The 23,200-nt window shown below is 45.5% G+C and overlaps 1 protein-coding gene across 4 annotated transcripts in view; it reads right to left on the reverse strand.

Moving 5' to 3' along the window:
- Positions 1 to 849: 849 nt before the first annotated feature.
- The window catches only part of CCDC9B (coiled-coil domain containing 9B), a 110,519-nt gene continuing 88,168 nt past the window's right edge, over positions 850 to 23,200 (reverse strand). For 3 of the 4 annotated variants that reach the window (XM_034769029.1, XM_034769030.1, XM_034769031.1), the window contains 3 exons: positions 19,632 to 19,689; positions 18,501 to 19,288; positions 855 to 3,544 (listed from right to left, as the gene is read on the reverse strand). In XM_034769029.1, the coding sequence (XP_034624920.1) occupies positions 18,503 to 19,288; positions 19,632 to 19,689 (844 nt within the window). In that variant the 3' untranslated portion in view covers positions 855 to 3,544; positions 18,501 to 18,502. Of the gene's footprint in view, positions 3,545 to 18,500; positions 19,289 to 19,631; positions 19,690 to 23,200 lie in introns of all 4 variants that reach the window. The other variant, XM_034769032.1, reaches the window with a different exon arrangement.

Below are 23,200 nucleotides of genomic sequence, written 5' to 3' on the forward strand. Positions count from 1 at the left end.
TTCAGTACTGGTTTTAACTGCAGTGCTTAGCTCACCAGGCTGGTGCTAAATCTTTCAAATTGTGGAAATAACTATCCACAAACAAGCTGTTCTCTTGGTAGCAAAACTGTACTCCATCTGAGAGTCCTTGCTGCTTTCCTTTTAACTGGAAGTCCTGAAGTCCAATGTGAAGGAATCGCAGGGCTGTCAGCCAGTGTTGAGAGAAGACAAATACCTCTGTAAGCAGATGACTTAGACTGACTAACTGCCCTTCACAGGCTTCTATTATATTTATGCTCAAATAAATCTGTTAGTCTCTAAGGTGCCATAAGTACTCCTGTTCTTTTTGCTGATACAGCCTAACACAGCTACCACTCTGAAGTCTATTATATTTGTGCTACTATTCTTGCAAACAGAAATGAATGGCTGTTGTCATCAGCATGGAAAGGATCCAGCCTCAGTTTACTAAGTAGGTATTAGGCTAGGTAATCCCTGCAAACTTCCCATAGGCCAGGTTAGCTAAGTCAGAGCACAGAGGAGTGTGGTGGCTTGTATGTTTCCTTAAAATATGTAAGTTCTGTTTTTAAATAGAACCTTGACTTGCAAGGCACGGTAGAACTTGTAGACATGGACCAAATTCTTCATAGTAATTCACAGTGAGGTTGATGAGTCTGTTAAATGGGATGGTGTTAACATTCCTACTAAGAGTAGGGTGGATTTGGGAAGACAAAGGTGGAGGACAAGAAATAAAATTCATATCCAGCTTCGCTGCTCTTGATAAAGAAGCCAAAGGTTACGACTCCCTTTTAAAGACCTTTCCAGCCATCGTCAAGAGAGAGAAATGTTAACAAATTGGAACTTTGTCTTTTCCTCCTTACAACTTTTATTTAACAAAAATAATCCTTACACTTCAATTTTTCAATCACCTCAACCTTCCCCTATATATAACCCTTGCACAGAAGAAATAAATAGTAGTCATGATTCTCCAACAATGGGAACAAACTGTTTTCAAACAGAATGAACAGCCTGTCCTTAATTAAGGAAACTTAACATTAATAGCATGGACCATCTGTACAGTACCTTCCATGAAGTCCATAATCATGTTCCTCCTTATGCACTACTTATTACATGAGCTTGTGGGGAAGGGGGGGAATTAAGCAGCAGTTTTTCCTGATGCTGAATTTAGCCTAGCACAAGATGCTAAGTGTACCGCAGTTGAAATTGAACTCATCTCTTTAGCTGTAGACCTGAGGTCATGTGGCAGTGAAACATTTTGCATACTACCCCATCCATGGTGCCTTAATTCTGACTTGGAGGAACAACCTCCAGGACAAAGGGAATATTTTGGTTGTGAACCTTTTGGGAATTGGACTGAGATTACCATCTCCTTTTTACATAGGCTACCAAACTATAAAGCTATATACTGCTAATTACTTTAAAATTCCAATCTGGTTCAGAGTGAGGTCAGGGGCTAGATATAAATGAGTTTGTAACTAATTACTGGTCCCCTGATCCAGCTGCTCCTCCAACCCAGTATCTTATGGGATGTGGAAATTCATCCTTTAATGAGCTAGAAGAACTTCCAGGATTGAAGCAGTTTTATAACCCACTTCATCTGTAACTTTAGCTCTAAACCGCAGGAAAATTGTTTCTAATAGCATGTTATAATCATGTTTTATCTTCTGCTGTTTCTCTTGCTAACACCCTCAGGGTGGGTCAGTGAACTATCACAAATTTGGTATACACAAGAGATTGCCTAATTCTGTCCTCTTGAGTGAAAGCCAGCTGAATTCATTGGCTCTGAATTACGGGGAAAACCAGAACATCTCTCTGTGCAAATATTCGTTTATTAAAACAGCATTCCAGTGCACTCATGCCAACCTCCTCAGTAAAGCAGTCTGCCATTTAGGTTAGCAACACTTCTTGAGGGGAAACCAAATAAATCTCCATACCCACAGGCACGCATCCACACACACGTTCACATCTCCCTTCAATGGAGAGGATGAAACTGCTTCACATCTCAGGCCAGGTTTGAAAATGAGGACAGTCCCCCTTCTCTGTAAATCATCAGCTGAAAATATGTAATGTTATCTCTCAAGCCCACTTCCCATCTTTTCTTTAATTGGATGACATTTTTGAGCCAGGTCCTTGATGTAAATTAGCATGTTTTCATCGAAATCAATGAAGCTATTCTGATTTACCCTAGTAAAGGATTAGTCAAGTTGTTATGAAAGGTGTCTTGTCTTAAGGCTAAAACAAAAGAACCCAATGTGGCAGATTCCTGGGAAGTCACTACTGTACCACCTTATGCAAGCAGAAGGCTTTGGAAGGTTAAGAGAGCAGAGGGCATGGTTAGGAAAGTGAAAGGATCTCAGAGGAAACCTGGATGTTCAACTCTAACTAGCCCAGAAGTCTTTCCACAAATATCCTCACATGTGCTAGCAAATTCTTGGTGGGTTGGGTAGAGAAGGAGGATTACCATGTTTGAATGCCCCTCCTAACCTGGCCTGGTGCATGTGATTTTAGGTGCCCTTAGCTCGCTTGACCAAGTAGGTGCCAGTTGCTACTGGGTTTTAAGAAGCAGACCTGGTGCTTTGCCAGGATCCCTTCAAGTGGCACTCATATCCATTCAATCCAGTATCCTACTCAGGAAAGCCTAATCTCCACAGAGTTAATGTGCTGCCTGCCACTTGTGCCTGCTAAATCCGAAAGGAGGAAATGGTGACCTCCTTAATAACATAGTGGCACCAATGAGTCGTTCTGAGCCTTTCAAAATTATTCATGAACCACAGTGTAACTCCTTAACACTCTACCTCCTCAATGCCCTATTGTCTACAAGATGACTGTACGACAGTACATCCTTGCATCCCTGCCAACTCTTCAGCCATTTTGAGGCTCTAGTATAATCCGCCTTACCCAACAACCTTCAATTTCTCAACCACCTACAAAACTACACTTTAACACCTCCCCAAAACACCCATCTCTTCTGTCACCGTTTCTCATGAGGAGACAGGAACCCCCACCCGAATACCTTCTAATCTGGCAGTTGCCCATTAACTACAAAGCTACAAGATAAGCGTTCCCCATAAACCCTTAAACCCTTCTATCACCCTTTCCTGGAGGGTGCAGTATCCTGTCAGCCCTTAAGCAGGAGGGAGGCGCTGAAAATCAAACCTCAGTTTTAAATAGAATTGGTTATTAAATAAAATAAAGTGCATACAGTAGATAAATCATGGCTTGCCACACACTCACAATGTAAGAAAAACAAATACAAAATAAAAGTGACGGTGTTTCATCTTCTCTCCCCTCTGGCAATTTGATTTGTAGGTTTCTCTGTCATTTGGCACAGAGACAGGTACTGAGAGGTGATGCCAAAATGGTGACCAGTCAGTTTCAGGGAGGTGAATGGCTACTGACCAGTGAGATCTAGTTTGTGGTGAATGTTGATATTGGATGATGAAAGGTGAAGGCCTGGTGCCCAAAGCTGATTTCATACAAGCTCTGAGAGTGAGGAGAAGATTGTGCTCAGCTTCCTTTCTCATCAACCACCTCTTAGCACTTTGTCCTGGAAAATCAAAACAAAAAATGCCAGAATTATCAGCCTGCAGAGAATTGCTGAGCAGCAAATTAAAGTGTCTACTGCGTGCTAATGTGATCTTCCTGCATAGATAGGATGTCCACAGGATTCCAGCATAAGTAAACTGGGAAGGATTAGAGTTTATTGGGAAATGTCAGTAAATGTCAATTTCACTGTATGTACACAAACCAATTAAAAAATATTTCCATCAATAATAAAAATTTACAAATAGGCAAAGTATGAAAAATGCTGCTTGAGAACTTATTAGAGTCTGATTTAAGGATGTTTACTTTGTATATTTTGACATTTGATGTCGACCATTTGACTTTTAATGGTTATAAAGTTTTAACTTTTTGAATCTGTTTACTATTATTAAATAGTTATTGTCTGACCTCTGCATAATTTCCCACAACTGTGAACATTGAAATAGATAAAAATAGAAAAGATGCTTTTAAATAAATGTCAGTATTATGTGTTGAAATTATATCTATAATAGCTAATCCTGTCAAGTTTAAGCCTAATCTACCTGGAGGCTTAGCTCCTAGATCTAATGGCTGCAGCAGATACCAGGGGGTAAGTGTGGTGTAAATGTCTAGATAAAACATAGAGACTGAATCCTCCTCTCTTTCCGATACTACCCTACCTGTTTGTCTTGACCAGCAAGAGCTAAATATCTTCACTACAGGGACTATGTCTTTGTATGTACTTGTACAGCACCTTGTACAATGGGGATTGGAGCCTCTGGGCACTACTGTAATATAAATAGTAAATAATAATAAATTTGATCCCATGAGATTCATGTGGCTTGGTGTTGAAGCAACAAGTGTAGATGAGGAGGGGTATATCAGCTTTTTACTGGACATAGCCTGGTATTTCCCATGTGCTGGACCTTTGCCTTGTAGCAGCTTCCAGACCTAGATACATTGATTTTAACAAGGAAAGACAGTTTTTCTTTTCCTTCACTGGCTGCTCCAGTGCCCATCAGAGTTACTGAATTAGCATTTTCAGGCATCTGTGTTTAAATCCATGGACCTGCATTTTGCTGATGCAGATTTCAACACCCAGTGTGCACAAGACAGAGTGGGGATGACAGAAGGAGGGATATAAAAGGAGACAGGCATGTGAAGTACCATGAAAGAAGGAGAGAAATAGCCTTCGGACAAAAAAGGGAAAGACACTGAGAAGCATTTAAGAACATAGTCATGCACATTGGATAAGAGGCTACACGTCAGTGATTTGTAATAATACCTTAGATACAGAAATAAACAGTTACTAAATCTAATCAGAATTTTCAAAACAGTTCTTGCAAACACTTGTCACTGTTCCTGTATCTACATTCAGTGAGTTGGGTTGGTCTCTCTCTCTCTTTCTCACAATGGGGATGCCACTTTAAATGATGCAGCAGTGTGCTTCCCAGCAGAGGCCAGGCATAAAGGTGGAGAACTTGGCTCCTATTGGAAAGGGTTGGAAATCAGATTTTCATAGTTGTGTTTGCGATACGTAAGTTCTAGCTCTCTCTTTCTTTTGACAATTTTTAGTAATTTAACAGATGATTATATCCAATTAGTCAGTTACAAACAAACAAAACCCAGCCATTTTGAAAGCCCCTTGATTTCCTGTGCTTTCAAGTAGGATCTAAATTCTCTCTTCTATTTTGTAGCATCAGCCTTTCAAAATGGCCACATTTCTACTGTTTGTTAACTACTCTTTTTTACTAAAACACTGACTTTTTACAAGTTATTTATTCATCTTTGTAATTCTATGTAGTAATTAATAGAGCCCTGCAAACCTGCTGATATCCACAGACCATGTTTGTGGATTGGATGCAGATACACATTTTGTATTTGCGCAGGGCTCTAGTGATTAGGGTGAAATGATGCAGTGATTAGTATCACTCAGTTTCCCCATCTGTAAAATGGGGATCATGTTACTGGCCTCCTTTGTAAAGTGCTTTGAGATCTAGGGATAAAAAGCGCTATATAAGAGTTGGGCATTATTATATTACAGTGCATCTTATCTCGCTTGCATAACCCAACACCTGGCTGGTAGATGCAGCAGGTCCTGTACTGGCACAACATTCTCCTGACAGGTTCTCTCTTTGGCATGAGCAGAGGCTCAGGAAGGAGATATTTCTGTGATTTGTCTCTTTCTTTTTTCTAGGGATGCAAGTGTCAGAGGTGCTAAATTTGACAAATTTGTATGCATCACCCTCAGGTGAGTCTTGGTATTGGATTATATTTGGATTTATGGCTGTGTATAGCACTGATGCACTTCAGATTTTCCAACCCAATTGAGTTTGGTTTCGTGTTGAGAGTCACTGAGGCTTTTGGCCATGGGACACTTCTTATCAAACTGTCTGTACTGGGCTATCTTGATTATCACTTCAAAAGTTTTTTTCTCTTACTTAATTGGCCTCTCAGAGTTGGTAAGACAACTCCCACCTGTTTATGCTCTCTGTATGTGTGTATATATATCTCCTCAATATATGTTCCACTCTATATGCATCCGAAGAAGTGGGCTGTAGTCCACGAAAGCTTATGCTCTAATAAATTTGTTAGTCTCTAAGGTGCCACAAGTACTCCTGTTCTTTTTGCGGATACAGACTAACACAGCTGCTACTCTGAAACGTGTCTAATGTAGTGTAACTTACACAGCAGGGAGTCAGAAGGTGTAAGTTATTGTATGACAGTGGCTTTTTGTACCTTCTGGCTCCTTGGCATCTAAATCACACTTAAGACACTGTTATACATCAGTAAGTAGCTCTAAGGACGTCTAAGAGCGTGTAAGGTGGTCCAATTTATATATCCTTATTCATTGCCTCTGAATCTAACCCTTTGTCTGTCATTAATAATTCAGTAGCTCCTAGATGTTTCTTCTCTATACTCTGCCTTCATAAGTCATCTGATGTATCAAAGGAGCAATAGGGGCAGATTTTCAAAAGTGCTGAATTTATGTAGGAGCAGAAGTCCCACTGAAAGACCTGTGCTCCTGAATCTCTTAAGCACTTTTGAAAACCTTCTCTTAAATGGCTTGTCCAGCTCTGTATTTGATTGCTGCACTACCTAATTTTGCTGGAGTACTAAATTCTCCCACTCTGCTGTGCAGCACACTGTGCAGGATGTGTTTCTGAGATCTGTAGTACTCCATAATACATTGCATGAGAGTGCAGGTGAATTCAAAACTTGGGTGGCGTTATCAGGGCTCAGCGCTGAAGCCAGCATTACAGCAAGCAGGGAGGAGAGCCTTATGCGGGTTGTCTGGAACATGGGTAGACCCCAAGGACTACAAAGCCCAGGAGAGTTCTGCAATGGGCACCGCTCAAGCCAGTTACATAGGCTCCCCAATTTATCACACCTCTGATGGCAGTTGGTCTCCTTTATTTCCTATAGGTCCACAGAAAACTGAAGCCCTCTTTCTGCCAATGTTTCTCTGAATATATCAAGAAGTGTGTGTCAGTTTCTGCATACATTGCTTGAGGCTGTAACCTTTAGCACTGGTTTGCATCAGAAAAGTGACCACCTATGTCCTTTTCAATCCTGCAGCATACAGGGCTTTGGCTGCACAGCTCCTGTTTACGTCAGTGAGAGCAGCGAGGTCAGATCCCTCTCACTGCTTTGGAAACTCCCCAGCTGCATTTACTCTAAAAGGCTAAGCTTAATTTTCTCAAGAGAATTGAAGGAAAGTTTCTGTGCCGGTTTTTTGCATCCTTTATTTCTCTGGGACTTTTCAGGGGATTCCAGGCCTGCACTTTGGTTAAATATTTATTTCTTGTTCCTTGAAGCAGAGGACGAAAGCCCCCTCAGGTGCTCTGAACAGCCTCTCCCACTGGGCTGGGGATATGGTTTGAAGGTGAAGGGTTTTTTTGTACTATGCAGGGCAATTAAACAGACAGTAACAGCGGACATTGTGAGATTCCAGTGGCTAGCCTTGTGCCTGAAGGTGAGTGCTGCATGGAGCTGGTGTTCTGTCAGGATGTACAGATTGCTTATGCTGTGGGAAATTGTATGTGGGTGTTAAAGTTAATGCCACTCCACCAAAGGGCATGTTAAGGGACAGATGGAAGCCCCCTCCAGAGAATCTAGTGTCACACATACTGCTAATGTCTAAAGGATGGTTGGTGGAATGGGGCATCCATTCAATAGCCCAGAGTTTTTCAGAAAGAAGTTTATTCTTCAGAGAATCCTCCTTGGAGTTTTAGATCCCCTATGATCTCATTTATGCCAACTCTGCATTCTTCCTCTGGCCTAAGCTCCACATCACAGCCACCATCCTTCTGCTCAATGGGACTGGCTGGGGCTCCTTTCAGAGACAATCAGTGTAATTCCTTTAGCCATGGAAGGGGTCCCTGAGAGCTGGCAGGACTAGAACTGGGCGGGAACCAGATTTTCTATTTTGCTGGGAATTCCTTGAGTTCAACATTTTTTCCATTCCGAAATGGAACAGAAACAGAACATAGGAAATGAAATTCTGAAGAAGAGTTCGCTTTGAGTCAATTGGAATGTTTCATTTCAATGCAGTCAAAATACTATGTTCTGATTTTGACTTTTTAAAATTTTTATATTGGATTATATTAAAAAACATTGAAATGAAAAGTGATTTCAAAGCAGAAAATCAAAATGTTCCATTCTGAAAAGGTTGAAACGTTCTATTTTGACCTGATTGAAATGCTCCATTCCACTTCTTTTCCTAAATGAAATTCTGTCAAAATAAATGTTTACTTTTGATGAATCAGCATTTTCTGACAGAAAAGATATTTTATTGGAAAATTTCTGACCAAGTCTAAGCAGGACCTTGCCTCTTCAACTTCTGAGCACAATACCTGTGACCAGGGAGAGGGGTGAGAGACTGGTAACAAAAAGAATTTGAGTCTGAAGATAGTTCTCTAAACTGCTATACATTAGTCCACAGGATTACGCCCTATGCAGATTGCCCCCTTTAATGCAGTTCATACCCCATACTGCCTTCCCTGTTACACTGGTTTCCTTCCCACTGGTTTCCTTCCCACTTCACTACTGCACTCCTCCTCTTCTGCTGCATTCTAAGATCCCCCACCCGCCCTCGCTCATACCCCTTTGGTATCCTGAGTATTGCAGGTCTCAAAACTTCTGACAGTTTTTCTAATAGCACATTCCTTTTCCAGTGTTGCCTTATGCTTGTAATCTGGTCCTCCGCAGCAAAGTATTAAAACCCGTGTGTGACTGGGTGCATTATCAAATCAACCTTCTGACTAAACTCCCTAGTGCCAGCACCTGTGATTCTTGGTGCTAAACACCCATGCAGAACATAATAAAAGCTTCCTGCTGGGCCAGGCTGGAGTCACCAAGACTGTATGACTGCCTTCCCAAGGAGACAGTTACTTGTATAATTGCAGCCCATTTAAGGAATAAAATCTTTTGTGTTAAAAAGTACACACTCTGTTGCTGTTGATACACCAGACAGTGAAAAACACCCCGTCTCCCTGTGGTAAAAGGATAATCTTGTAATTGTGTTGGCCTGACGTAGGATCAATAAAATTATGCATTGACGTCAGCAAGACAATGTAAACATAAACTGTTCAAAACTATTCACAAGGCACCAGCCTTCAGCCCCTGGAATGCATTACGGTCCATTCACTCAGGGCTGCCAATTCTTCAAATAATAAGAGGAGGCAAATAATCAAGGCAGTTTCGGCATCAGGATTTATAGTCTACAAACTGGAGAAATAAGTGGATGTCATGGGAAATATAAACCCCATCAGACCACAGCCACTCAGGGGTTGACAATTAGCTTAGCTATCTCCTCAGCTGCTGTTAATTGCTGGCTCAGTAACAACCGGGTCATTAGAAGTCTGCAGATGAGAGGAGAGGAGCGGCTGCTACAGAGACTACCATGAGGAAAGTCTTTCAATAGCAGACTGGTAGGAGTCCTTCCAGAGAAAGAGATTCAGCGAGGGTGAGCCTAGAAAAAGGGCTACTAGAGAGGCAAGGGAGAAGGTGCAGGGAAGCAGCCAGGGATTGGGACAAACCAGTTGTGGCAGCTTAATGCAGGGTCCCTGGGCTGGAACCCAGAAGAATGGGTGGGCCTGGGATGGTTGCCTTTTTGCTAGGGTCATAGGAATCCTGGTCTATTGGACTCTTTATTGCCCTGGAAAGAGAGAGGCTATTAACAACCTGGCTGGAGTCTTAAGAAGCTGCAGCCATCTCACACAGAGACAAAGGACTGTTGTGGGGAGGGAACTGAGGCAGAGTTGCCACAACATTATGCATGGCCACAAGAAAGCAGTGGCTGGTAAAGGTGACACTGGACATCTAATTTTACATCATAATAAAAGATTGGGAAATGCCACTCTTTGTTAGATGTAACAGCTGAGGTGATTATCACTCTTTTGGTTGCTTGAACAATTCTCTGACCTTGGCTCTTGCAGAAACCCATGAGGTAAAGCTGGATCTTTTAGCAGACTCATAGTGAGAGAGGCAAATTCACTAGTAATCCACACCTGGCTAGTTTTGTTATAGGTTATGTGGTGGCTTTTTTTGTGGGAGGGGGTTGAGGGCAGGAAGGGGGAGGGGGGTTGCCTTTCTCTGAACTAACTACTGCTAGAGGCAGGATACCAGCCTTGCCAGCAGGGCCAGCTCCAGGCACCAGCAAACCAAGCAGGTGCTTGGGGCGGCACATTTTCAGGGGCGGCATTCCAGGCAGCCTTTTTTTTGTTTTTTTTTTTTGTTTGTTTGGTTTTTTTTTGCACTTGAGCGGCAAAAGCCTAGAACTGGCCCTGGCAGCAGCAGCGCATCCTGCACGGGGGGCGCCTTGGGGCCGCTCCGCTCCTTCTGGGGCTGCCCTGCCCCGGCTCCTCAGCCCTCTGTGGGGCGGTCCTCCGGCTCTGCCCTCCTGGGTCCCGGCCAGTCCTGGAGGCGGGAGCCCCGGCTGGAGGGACCCTAAGCTGAGGTGCGGCCCGGGAGCCCAGCTACTTAACCCGACCCTGCCAGCGCCAGACCAGCTGGAGGCGAGGGGGGAGTGGGCGGAGTCAGCACTAGTGGGGGGAAGCCCAGAACTGGGGTGGCAGGGAGTGTGGGTGGGGTGGAGGGGAGAGCCCAGCGGGCGGCAGGGGGTGGGGGAGGGAGCCCAGCACTGGGGTGGGGGGCAGCCAAAAATTTTTTTGCTTGGGGTGGCAAAAAAACCTAGAGCCAGCCCTGCTTGCCAGGACAAGCTCTGGCTGGCTTGTTACATCTCTCTCCCTGCAAGCTCAATAGGGTAGATTCTTTGGCCTAAATTTTCAAAATCATCTATTGAGTTTTGGTGCCCTACCAGACACAACCTTAAAGAGAGCTGATTTTTTTTTCAGAGGGTGGCTGCTTAGCACTTTCAGAAAATCAGTCCCCTTTAAAGGTGTCTCAAACTGAGGATCCAGAATCCTTAGTCAGTATTGAAAATCTTGGTCCATGCTCCTATGTAAAAGGAGCCACATTATCTTGGCATCTCTGTTAATAGCATTTTAAACATCATTGCCCAAGGTACCAATGATATGAAGTCCCTAGAAGGGAGAGAAGTCACAGAAACTAAAGGTTTTATAGCCGAGTACCCATGGTAATAACATTTTGTAATTGCCCGAGTATGTGACAGATAAAATGCAAAAATCCTTGGGGTTTTTGCATTTGGTTACAAATTGGAAATGGGCCCATTCCTGCAGGAAATTTGGATGAGGCATATGATTGTTGGAGCAAAAGCAGGGCTATTTTCCAACAAATAATGGGTCTGTTTTCAAGCAAAACTGGGCCAGCTTCTGAGCAAAACCTGACCAGTTTGTTCATTGCACAAGGCGTTCCACTGAAAACATGCAAAATGTCCTCCTTTTTTCTTTTTAAAGGCAAAAATAATCCTGTTGTGCAACCTGCTAATCAGGGAAAGCCTGGAGTATGCTGCTTGCGTGAAACAACAGAACTTTGCCCAAACTCCTGTGGAAATAAAATTGAATTTTGCAGAGCTTTGTGTAATGTGGTCTAGCAAATCATTTGTGTGCAGACCACCAAAAAACAGAGGCTGGGGGGAGCAGGGAAGCTACTGCAACCAGCCCATGATTGTTCTAGGGATGCCAGGGCTGTCATTACTCTGCACACCATGTTGATCTAGGAACTTTGAAAGCAACAGCAGGAGTAGAACTGAAACCTTCTTGCTCCAAATGCATTGACTGCCGACCATTTCAGTAAAGACTTGTTTTTAAACTCCTAGCAGCATCTGTACCATGATATGCAGAGAAGCAATTCTGATTCTGCTGAGTTAGATGTTAGAAATACATACTGGCTGGCTAATTACATATCTCTCCCTCAGGGGGTCTGGGGTCTTCGGGGCACTTCGGCGGCGGGTCCTGGAGCGAGTGAAGGACCTGCCACCGAATTGCTGCCGAAGACCCAGAGCGGAAGAAGCCCTCACTGCCGAATTGCTGCCGAAGACCCAGAGCAGAAGAAGCTCCGGGTCCTTCACTCGCTCCGGGTATGTTCAGTGGCACTGAAGAACCTGTCACCGAAGACCCGCCAAAAAACTCTCGTAGGGGCCCCTGAAAACTCTTGTGGGGGCCCCTGCGGGTCCTGGGGCAAATTGCCCCACTTGCCCCCCACCCTCCACCCTGGGCAGCCCTGCTCTCCCTGCAAGATTTGTTACTGATGATTCAGAGCTGGGAAACAGAGTTAACTCTCTCTCTCTGACTTCTGTGCTTTCCCCATCCTAACTAAACCATGGCAAAACATTACACTGCCTGCAAATGGGAAATCTGTCCCTGACAGGTCTCAGAGTAGCAGCCGTGTTAGTCTGTATCCGCAAAAAGAACAGGAGTACTTGTGGCACCTTAGAGACTAACAAATTTATTATGCATCCGAAGAAGTGGGCTGTAGTCCACGAAAGCTTATGCTCTAATAAATTTGTTAGTCTCTAGGGTGCCACAAGTACTCCTGTTCTTTTTGTCCCTGACAGGGGATCTACATTCATGGATGCTGGGACAAAGACCGAGCAATGTGTGCTGAGTCTCACTAGTGACATGTGACTAGTCTGAGGTGTCACTATCACAGGTCTACTACGTCACTAAAGAAGTACAGTCAAGCAATCAAAAATAAATAATTTAGTTAAACACTGTTTTAATTTAAAAGATAAAAACAAATAACCTGTGCTAAGGAACACTGGGATTGCCATATGGGCTCAGACCTGTGCCCCTGCCAGTCAGGCATCCTGTCTCTGACAGCACCCACTGCCAGATGCTCCGGGATAGGGGCAAGAAACTCCATACTGGACAACTATTGAATAATTTGCAAAGAGGAGAAGTTTCTTCATGACTCTGTAATGAGTTAGTTATAGGCTCATGCCCTGAAACGTGAGGGTTTATGCTCCTGATTTTAAGACGTATTTCTATCTTGTCTGAGATGACTGTGAGTGTTCCTGTTATGCATATAAATGTCTGATCCTTTTTTGAGCCCTACTTGGCTCTTGCCATCGAGAGTCCCAGAGTCAATTATGCACTGCATTAAAATGTCCCTTTACCCCTTTTAAAGATGCAGGGAGAAATTCTGGCCCTTCAGAAGTCTGTGGTAGGTTTGCTATTGATTTCAATGAAGCCAGGATTTCATCTGTTGCCTTTTGAAAGTCCCCTTGTTCTCTCTACTATCCAGGCTCTTCATTCCTACTAGACCCGTCAGTCACCAAGCAAAGGGTTTAGTTCCCCATCAGGAAAACCAGCCTTCCTGCCCACTGAAGTGGCACAGTTTCCACACCTGCTACTTCCTCCTCTACAGAGCACAGGAAAAGCCTATTTAAAACTCACGTGCTGGCTGTCCACAGAGGTGTTGAGATCTATCTGGTGAGAATTCAAGCATGTAGAAAGTCAAATGCTCATTCAGCAGGAATTGGTTAAAATAATGTGTTTTTAAAGAAGCAAAAGAGACAAAAGATTAAACTCCTGCAGGACAAATAAACTCATCCAACTAAGGCTTGATTGATCTCTCAGGCTGAGAAATTGTCTGGATCCTGTAAGGAAGTGTACAATGTCACACTCACACGTTAGCCAGTCACTACAAGCTAGATGAACGGACCTTGGTGGAGTCAGCCTTTGGGAGGAGAGAACTGCGTGCTGTGACACTCCAACAAGCCATTAAACAAAATGGTCTTTCAAAATATAAACAGTTATGTAAGGCCAACCCCTTGGGGTGTCACTGACGTTCAAGTCCCAATAGTAGAAATGGCAAGCCTGGATGAGAGAAAGATACACTACAACTTGACACCTGATCTCTCTTTTTTGTGTATCCAAGATCACCATTCCAATCTGGCAATTAATTAGATTTATGGAGTTCAATGACAAATTGTCTTTATACATGTCAGGTGACTCTGATTCAGAGGAAGCGAGTTTAGTATTCTCGATTAAAATCACACCTCTGATTTGTATAATGGCAATATGTTCTTTTCAGTGTTATTTTCTATCAGACTGGTTATCATTCAAATGTTTTGTTTGCTTTTCTGACTGCATTGAGGAGAGATTTTTATAGAGCTACATGCAATGATACTTGGGTCTTTTTCCTGAATGGTTACAGTTAGTTTAGAACCTAGCAATGTGTAGTTGTACTTCAAATTGTTACTTCAAATGTGCATTACCTTGAATTTCTCAACACTGAATGTCTCCTGCCATTGTGCTGCCAGGTCTCCTATCTTTGTTAGGCCCCTCTGAAATTACTTAGTCTTCCTAAGCCTTGAAAAACCTAAATAATTTTGTTTTGTGCAAATATTGCCACATCACTACATTTGCCTGTGTCCAAATCATAAACATATTATGTATATCGAACAATACTTTTCTTATGTCCCAGTTCAGCAAAGCATATAAGTATGCGTTTAAGTCCCACTGATTTCCCATTGACTTCGGTGGGATTTAATGAGGTGCTTAACTTTAAACTTTTGCTTAAGTACTTTGCCGAAGAGGGATGGCATCATGGATGTGTTTAAGTGAATCTACTGCTAACCAGTTGTCTTGAAAAAAATAGATATTTCCCACTCTTTGTTTCCTCTTTGCCAGTGTCTAATCCATGAATGTTCTTTTTCTCACCCCATGGCAACTTAGTTTCCCTAATAACCTCTTGCGTGGGACTTTGTGCAAGACTTCTGAAAGGCTGAATAAAGTATGTCAGCTGCTTCCCCTTTATCTACTGAGCCATGCTGGTTTATGTTTCTCATGTCATGTATCTCTAGATGTTTTCTAAGTCTATTTTTAATGATTGTATCAACCAATTTGCCTTTCATATGGATTCCACGGCCAGAAGGGACCATTGTGATCATCTACTCTGACCTTATGTATAACAGACTACAGAACTAAATATTTCCTTTTGAACTAGAACATATCTGTTATAAAAAAATCTAATCTTGACTTAAAATTTGCTAGCAATGGAGAATCCACCATGACCCTGGGTAAATTGTTCCAAAGGTTAATTACCCTCACTGTTTAAAAAAAAAAGTATAGCTCATTTCCAAACTGAATTTGTCTAACTTCAATATCCAGCCATTGGAGCTTGTTATACTTCTGTCTGCTAGCCCATTATCAAATATTTTTTCCCCACCTACCTACTCAGAGGCTGACCATTTCACCCCTTAACCTTCTCTTTGTCAAGCTAAATAGATGAGCTCCTTGTGTCTATGACAGGCTATGTTTTTGTCATGGATATTTTTAGTAAAAGTCACTGACGGGTCACAGGCAATATGAAAAATTCACAGAAGCCTATGACCTGTCCTTGACTTCTACTAAAAATACCCATGACAAAATGGGGGTAGCCTGGGCAGCTGGGGAGCGAAGGGGGAATTGGAAGCTCCATGGTCTATCTCTGCCCCTCCCCCCACTGCAGTTGGGAGCTGCCGGGGGTCTCCCCTGCCGCTGAGCTCCGGGGCTCCTCTTTCTGCCCGAGGTGGCAGGGATCAGAGTGTTGGGGGTCTCTCTTGCCACCCGCAGCAGTCAGGAGCTCTGTGGATTCCCCCTGCCACTGGGTCCCCCCTACCGCCCAGGGCAGTAGGAAGCAGCATGTGTCCCCCCTGCCACCCGGGGCAGCTATGAGCAACATGGATTCCCCCCACCAGCAAGTCCCCCCTGTCTCCGGGGGTGGCGGGAAGTGGTGCAGGTCACCCCGCAGCGGCCGTGAGCAGCAGGGATTCCCCCTGCTGCCAGGTCCCCCCTGCCGCCCATAGCGGCCATGAGCAGCGAGGATTTCCCCTGCTGCCTGCGGTGGCCGGGAGTGGCTGATTCCCCCCCACCATCCCTGGTGGCCGGGAGCAGCGGGGGAGCTGCAGGGCTCCCCGCTTGCCACCCGCGGTGACTGGAAGCTGCGGGGCTCCCCCACAGCTCCGTGCCTCCGCAGGCGGCAGGGGACTCTGCAGCTCCCAACCGGTGTTGTCTGAAGCCATGGAGGTCTTTGGAAGTCACAGATTCTGTGATCTCTGTGACTAAATCACAGCCTAAACTATAAGGCATGTTCCAATCCTTCGATCATTCTTGTGGCCCTTCTCTCAGCCCTCTCCAATTTACTGACATCCATCTTGAATTGTGGACACAAGAACTGGACATAATATTCCAGCAGTGGTTGCCTAACTTCAATAAGTTTCAATTACAATTACTGTGTAATTCCCAAAACCGTCTGCCTTGAAGTGGGGGGTCTCCCACATGCCAGGTGAGTACCCTAACCAATAGGCTAAAACGGGGCTGGGCATACTTTTTGGCCCGAGGGCCACATCTGGGAATAGAAATTGTAGGATGGGCCATGAATGCTCACAAAATTGGGGTGGGGTGTGGGAGGGGGTGAGGGCTCCAGCTGGGGGTGCAGGCTCTGGGGTGGGGCCAGAAATGAGTTCAGGGTGCGGAAGGAGGCTCCGGGCTGGGGCAGGGGTTGGGGTGCGGGAAGGGGTGCAGGCTCCGGCTGGGGGTGCAGGCTCTGGGGTGGGGCTGGGAGTGAGAGGTTTGGGGTGCAGGAGGGTGCTCTGGGCTGAGATTGAGGGCTTCAGAGGGTGGGAGGGGGATCAGGGCTGGGACAGGGAGTTGTGGCATGGGGAGAGGCTCAGTGGTGCAGGCTCCGAGTGGCACTTACCTCAAGTGGCTCCGGAAGCAGCAGCATGTCCCTTTTCTGGCTCCTACGCGGAGGCGTGGCAAGGTGCCTCTGCACGCTGCTCCGTCCTCAAGCACCGCCTCAGCAGCTCCCATTGGAGCGCTGGAGGGGGCCCTTGGAGTATGTAGGAGCCAGAGTGGGGCCATGCCCCCAACCCTGCGCCCTGGCTGGAGCGCCAGAGCGGGGCCATGCTGCCGCTTCCGGGAGCCACGTGGTACGGCCCCTGACCCTGTGCCCCAGCTGGAGCACCAGCGCGGGGCAAACTCCAGATCCCACACCCCAGGGTTGTAGTTTGCCCACCTCTGGGCTAAAAGTTATAAGGGAAGTCCTCTTTCTCCCACACCCAGCAGTTTTGTGTGGCACTAGACAGCCTCTAAGCATGACTACCGATCAAGCCCTACATGTGACTTAGGCAGCCCCAGTTCATACAAGCAGAGATAGGCACCTCCCTGAAGTCTGGAGAAAGCTGAGAGCGGGATGGGACTTGGCACGCACCCTCCTCATCTGCATCTTCTGTTGGTTAGTTTAGGTGACCCCCTGCCTAGCATGCTGGCTTTGTGGGTTTCACTGTAAGGCATCTAACTCTCCCTAGGCATTGTATAGGGAGCCTAGGTGCTCCACTCAGGCTTTGTGGATCACACTGTTATTCCAGTGACTTTCCAGACACAAAGAAGTTGGGTGTTGTGGATTGGGGCTTCAGGATCAGGCCCTAATTTATCAGTTTGTTCTAGTACCTTCTCTGTTTACACACAATGCCTCATCCTTATTACCTGAAAAGAGCAGATCTCCCCTGACAGCCTCTGTGGTGAACACTGATGCAAAGAAATCATTTTGCTTCTATGCAATGTCCTTATCTTCTCTATCTGCTCCCTTCACTTCCTGGTAGTCATGGGGACCCACGGAATCTCTCACAGGCTTCCTGCTTCTGAGCTACTGAAGGAATTTCTTATTATTTTGTTTTATGTCTTTAGCTCTTCAAATTCCCTCTAAACCCTGCCTCCTAATTTACATCTTGTTTTTGCCTGCCATAGTTTATATTCTTTTCTACTGTCATCACTTGGGCGGGATTTCAGGTTTTTTTGGAAGATGCATAGTTGGCTTAAATAATATCCTGAGCTTTTCAATTTAACCAGAGTGGATTTTTTCTGCCTTCTGTTTCAATTAAAAGGTCTCTGGAGAAGGAACGTTGTCATCCTTTATGTTTGTAAAGTGCCACATACGTTAGTGTTGCCATATAAATAACTATATTATCCATTTGTTTGCACTTCATGCACTGGGGAGAGAATCACATGATCCTCCTGATCCTCTAGCCTGATGTTCAAACTATTGCAGACAAGAGGGGTCTATAATACAAAGAAAGATGTTGTTGGAATGGCACTCAATGGGCCACTAATTATTCTACCTGTGATCGCTGCATAGTCAGAAGGAAAGGTCCACGCAAGAGGTTGCCACTTCTTCCTGGAATTTCAGAGACTATCTGAAACAAGTATCCAATTTCAAAGTCTGAGCCCCCTGAATTGTTGAGTACTACATGTCACCAGCAAGAAACAGCCATGGGGAAACCTTCTAAGGTTTCTCTCTTGACTGTATTCCAGAGGCAGGTAATTGTGGTGTGGAGATTTAGATTTTCACAGTTGATTTGTGTAATTTGGAACCACGGGGATGGGACAAGTTGGGTGCAGATACTGTCTGCTCAGTGTTAAAATTCATGAGCATATTTGGGCAAATATTTAGTAAATTGCCTTGCTGACCCCCAAAAAGCTGAGCTGTGGACCTGTCTCAAGTCTGCACTCAATTAAATGCACCTGGGATTATTAAAATACCTCAGAGTGAGCTATGGACCGTGCACTCACCTTCAATCTCTTGCAATCCAGTGTATTCTCCTTGAGTTCTGATTGTCCCCACTGTTTTTGTAACTACACTTCTCAGGCGGGTCACCTTTCCTGTTCTGCGAGACCCCAATCTTGGCTGAGACGTCTTTCCTCAGGGATGCAGGATCCCCTCTATGTTCAAGGCATGTGGCTACCTCGCCTCCTTTCATTGTGACTTTTTGCCCCTCAGAACCAGTGTATTGGGTCACCTCATCCACTCTCCTCAGTGACAGTCCTTTGGCTCCATCACATATACCACGTGCTGCCTCTTCCAGCTTTCCGCTGAGGCTTTCTGAAGAGTCCTCAATGGGTTCTCTTTCTGACGGAGCATTTTTCTCTAGGCCATTTCCCAGGGGTGTTGACATGCTCCCCTTACTGCCAGGGCCAGCAGCTTGCATAGTGCTTGTAGTGATGATTTGGGAAGTGCTGCTGTTCATGCAGCTGCCCTGCTGGGAGAGATTGGTAGTGCTAGGCTTCCCAGTTTTAGCTTCCAGAATTCCTTCCTGACTTAGCTTGGATTCTGGCTCTGAGTCACCCACACTGGACACTGCCACTTCCTTGCTGAGGCACTTCCCTGCCTGCTGTTTCTCCCTCTGATTGTCCTGTGCAGACAGAACCTTTCCACCTCTCTCCCCTTGTGATGAGAAGAAACCAGGGTCTGGGGGCCTTTGCTGCTCCATGTTCACTTCCTGATCTGCTGTGCAATTCTGTTCCGTCACCTCCCTGCCAGCTGGAACTTGGCTTTTCAGTGTGTCAGCACTGGTGGATCTCTGAGTGAGAAAAGAGAGAACGAGAACCATTTAGTTCAGTTTATTTAAAATATCAATATGCAATTATATTGTACTTCTCCTCTGAAGACATACATTTCCCAAAGCTAAATAAGTATTATCCTGATTTTCAGAGGGGGAAACTGAACCATAGAGAAGTTTAAGGACTTATCCTAGGTCAAAGTGTGTGTGTGGGGGGGAAGGTCTGTGACTGAGTTAGATGTACCTCCCAAGTCTCCCTGTCTCTCAATTCTGTGCTCTAACCAATAGATCCCAATTTACCTGAGACTGCAAGTTTTTATTCAGGACTAACTGCAAGAATTGAGCAGATTTTCTTTAAACTCACCTGGTTATCAGGATCATCCTTTAGAAAGGGCATGTCTTCACCGTCCTTCGCATCCCATCTGTCAAAATAAAACACAGAACTTGGTTCCGTCAGCTCTTCACATGACAAAGCACCCCTGCCATCCTGAGGCATAGACAGGAATCCCTACAGAGTCAATACGTGCCCAAAGGGATGAACTGCTGCTCCTGAGCCAGGGAACAAGACACACAGACTGGAAGCTGAATGAACTTAGCGCTATGGCAGGGAAGAGCAATAGCCACTCATCCAGTGGATTCATTTATTAAATAAAATGCCACAAAGTATGACTCTACAGTGCTTCCTGGTTACCTTTGCTGAGTCAATACAGGAAGTGTTTCAGAACCTTTCTAGGGGATTGAGATGCTGACTTCCTTCTGTTGGTACACCTCTAAATTCATAGCACAGGAGAAAACTGACTCATAAGACTTTGCTTCCAAGGAACTAGTAGGGGTGGGCCTCGACTAACTACAGTACCTGTCGATCTTTTGTCCTCATAATTCCTGATCACACATAGAGCATGTGATATATGACCAGGCAGCTCTTCAACCTACTGCTCATACACAGAAGTGGGTTTTTTTTGTTATGGCAAGGGAAGGAGGACATTTCCCCTTCCTTCTATCCTGGATGCAGGGCCGGCTCCAGGCACCAGCGCAGCAAGCAGGTGCTTGGGGCAGCCAACGGAAAGGGGCGGCACGTCCGGGTCTTCGGCAGCAATTCGGCGGTGGGTCCCTCAGTTCCTCTCAGAGAGATGGACCTGCTGCTGAATTGCTGCCGAAGTGCCGCCAATCGCGGCTTTTTTTTTTTTTTTTCACTGCTTGGGGCGGCAAAAACCCGGGGGCCGGCCCTGCCTGGGCCCCCCCCCCCCCCACACACACACTCTACACACTTCTTCTCCCTCCCAACGCTTCTTGCTGTACTAATGCTTTGGCAGGCTTGGACACAGATCCAAGGCCCATTCGGTTTTAGAGTTTATTGTGCTGATTGGGGCACAAACTTTTTTCCTGCCTTAACATTCCTACCTGCCACCCAACCACTCCCTCCTTCTTGCTAAGGCTATGCAGATACTCCATCAGATGTGATCCCAGTCCTCCCAGGAGGCTATGGCATCTGGTCTGTGATAGAAGAAAAGGGCTCCTTACCCCCAGTGTGCTTTTACTCCTTCAACAGCAAGGGTTCAAATTGCTAATCTGGATTTGTGTGATGGGGCATACAGGCCCCGCACTGGCAAGGAGAAGGTTAATGAGGGCCTTTGGAGCAAACTGACTCCATCCTGCTACACGTACAACAGATGTCAGGAGTGGAGAGGAGAGCCTGAGGCTAGCCAGGAAGGAAAGCGAAGCTCTGCTTCTCCCTCAGTGAGGGAAACCTGGTTTCAGCCGGGATTGGACAAGCCTCCTAGTGGCGGGATCACTGGGCCCAGGGAGACTGACAAAAAGCACCGGCTGCATGAAGACAGGCCTTGAGTAGGCAGGTGGGATCTTGCCTGAAGACTCATTGGATGACCTTGTTTTGAGCTTGTAGCATTCCTGTATTTTTGGACTTTGATTCCCCTCAGGGCCTGGGACTCAAGTGTGTCTTAGCCAGGGGACTAAAGCACCATTGCACTGGATCTGTGAGAGGTGGCAACCAACCGAGACCCCATGACAGGGTGAGTAGGGCCCTGTTGGGCCACATGGAGGTGAACCTTGTCACAACTTGCAAATCTTATGTCTACAAAATACATGAGTCCAGCTGGCCTGAGGAACAGAACACTGCATTTGGGACTCAGACTCTCATTCCATCCAAACACCGCACCCCCACCCCAGATCTACTAGGTAACTCAGAGGTCTGGTCCAGGCTACTAGGCCATCCCTTTGAGAATAACTATTTAGTAGGAAAGGAAAATGTGATTAGTCATCTGGCAAGGATGCAGACTCGCTCTGGTACAAATCACTGTGGGAAAGCATCTTGATAAAGCAGATGATGATGAATAGTGCGATTGTGAAATACTGATTTGGGGGGTGGGGAACCAGCCATCTTCTGAAGTCACTAGCCCTTCTCGCAATTTTTCTTCTAAATAGGCTCAGATTCACCTGACTTGCTCCCATACTTGCTTGTATATTGATGACACCTACAAAGCACTTCTCCTGACAAGGAGGAACTCTTCTGAGGCCACTAAATCTAAACATTCTAATCTAATGAAATCATACAATCCAGTTTCTAGTACAGACACCTGTCATTAGACTAGACTAATCACATGTACCAGTTGTTTCTTCTGATGTCTGCCACTGTCTCAGCTTTACTGTACTAACTCTGATAGGGTCCATATGTTGCAGAACTCTGCCAGCTACTACATATATGGAGGGAGAAGGTGAAAACCCAGATTACTCAGGGCTAGACCAACGAATAAGGAGATATGCTTATGAAATAAGTGACATTGGCCTCTAGCATTCAAAAATAGGCAACGTTTGTATGTGGTGAAAAGTCTAATTCTGTATTTCTAGAGAGCAAGTACATACCCCCTTAATGAATCATTTCAGACGAGACTGGGTGAAGCTCTACATATATATCAGAGGGAACTTATAGAGTAATTATCCTGCATCAGTTGGGGATGGACTAGGAGACCTACCATGTAGTCTTTGCTTTTATTTTCCAAGGTTTTCTGCTAGAGAGCAGCACAGCTTGGTAATAGGATAGTCTAGGCTTTCGATAACTGTAGAAATTAGTAGTTACTGCTGGAATTATTTGTTAATTTAGTTTCAATTTTTAATAGAAATGCAGGGTCTGCTGCCCCCTCCTCCCATTTAGAAAAAAGAGGGGAAGTATGCACACTGACTTCATTCATCCCTGATGTAAGTCTGCTGAGGTCAATAAAGCCTCTAGCTGCTTGGTCTCTCTTGATAAATTTGGGCCAAAATATGAACATTTGAAAGGCATTTTTTTAGGACATGCAGAGTCCCAAATTTTCAAAAGTGCACGTGCACAATTATAGTGACTGTGTGTGCAGTCAAGATAATTGTGTGAGCAAATTATGCTCAGGGATCCTGACCCTCAGTTAAATTAAAGCCACTTTACAGTACTCTGGCAGCGTGAAGCATTGGCGAAGCCAGCATGGGATATTTGAGTGGGCCCTGACTTCGGGGGGGGAGGGCAATTACCGGGGAGGAAAGGGGGGCGGCTGGGAGGGCAGGATGGATGGGGGCCCACCTCCCCCACCCCCTGCAGCTGGCCTTGCAGGGAGTGATAGATGGACCCTCTGGCCAGGGGCTCCCCGAGGCCTCGGATGCACACCCAGCTCTGGGAGGAGATGCTGCTCTCCTGCACTCCTGGCTCCCTTCCAGCTCCCACCACCCCACACCGGGCCTGGCTCCCCCAGGCAGTGGGCCTATCTTTTTTGAAGATCTCCTCTACCGCCGCCCGTTTGCTCACCCTCCTCCCAGTGGCAGATTAGGTGGGAGCACGGGGGCTTGCTCCACTTTGCCCACCCGCCTGGCGCTCCATCTTGGGAGTGGGATCTGGACACAGGGGCTTGCTCCGCTCTGCCTGCCCGTCTGGTTCTCCAGCCAGAGCAT

Source organism: Trachemys scripta, chromosome 4, assembly GCF_013100865.1.
Source record: "Trachemys scripta elegans isolate TJP31775 chromosome 4, CAS_Tse_1.0, whole genome shotgun sequence".
NCBI lineage: Eukaryota > Metazoa > Chordata > Testudines > Emydidae > Trachemys > Trachemys scripta.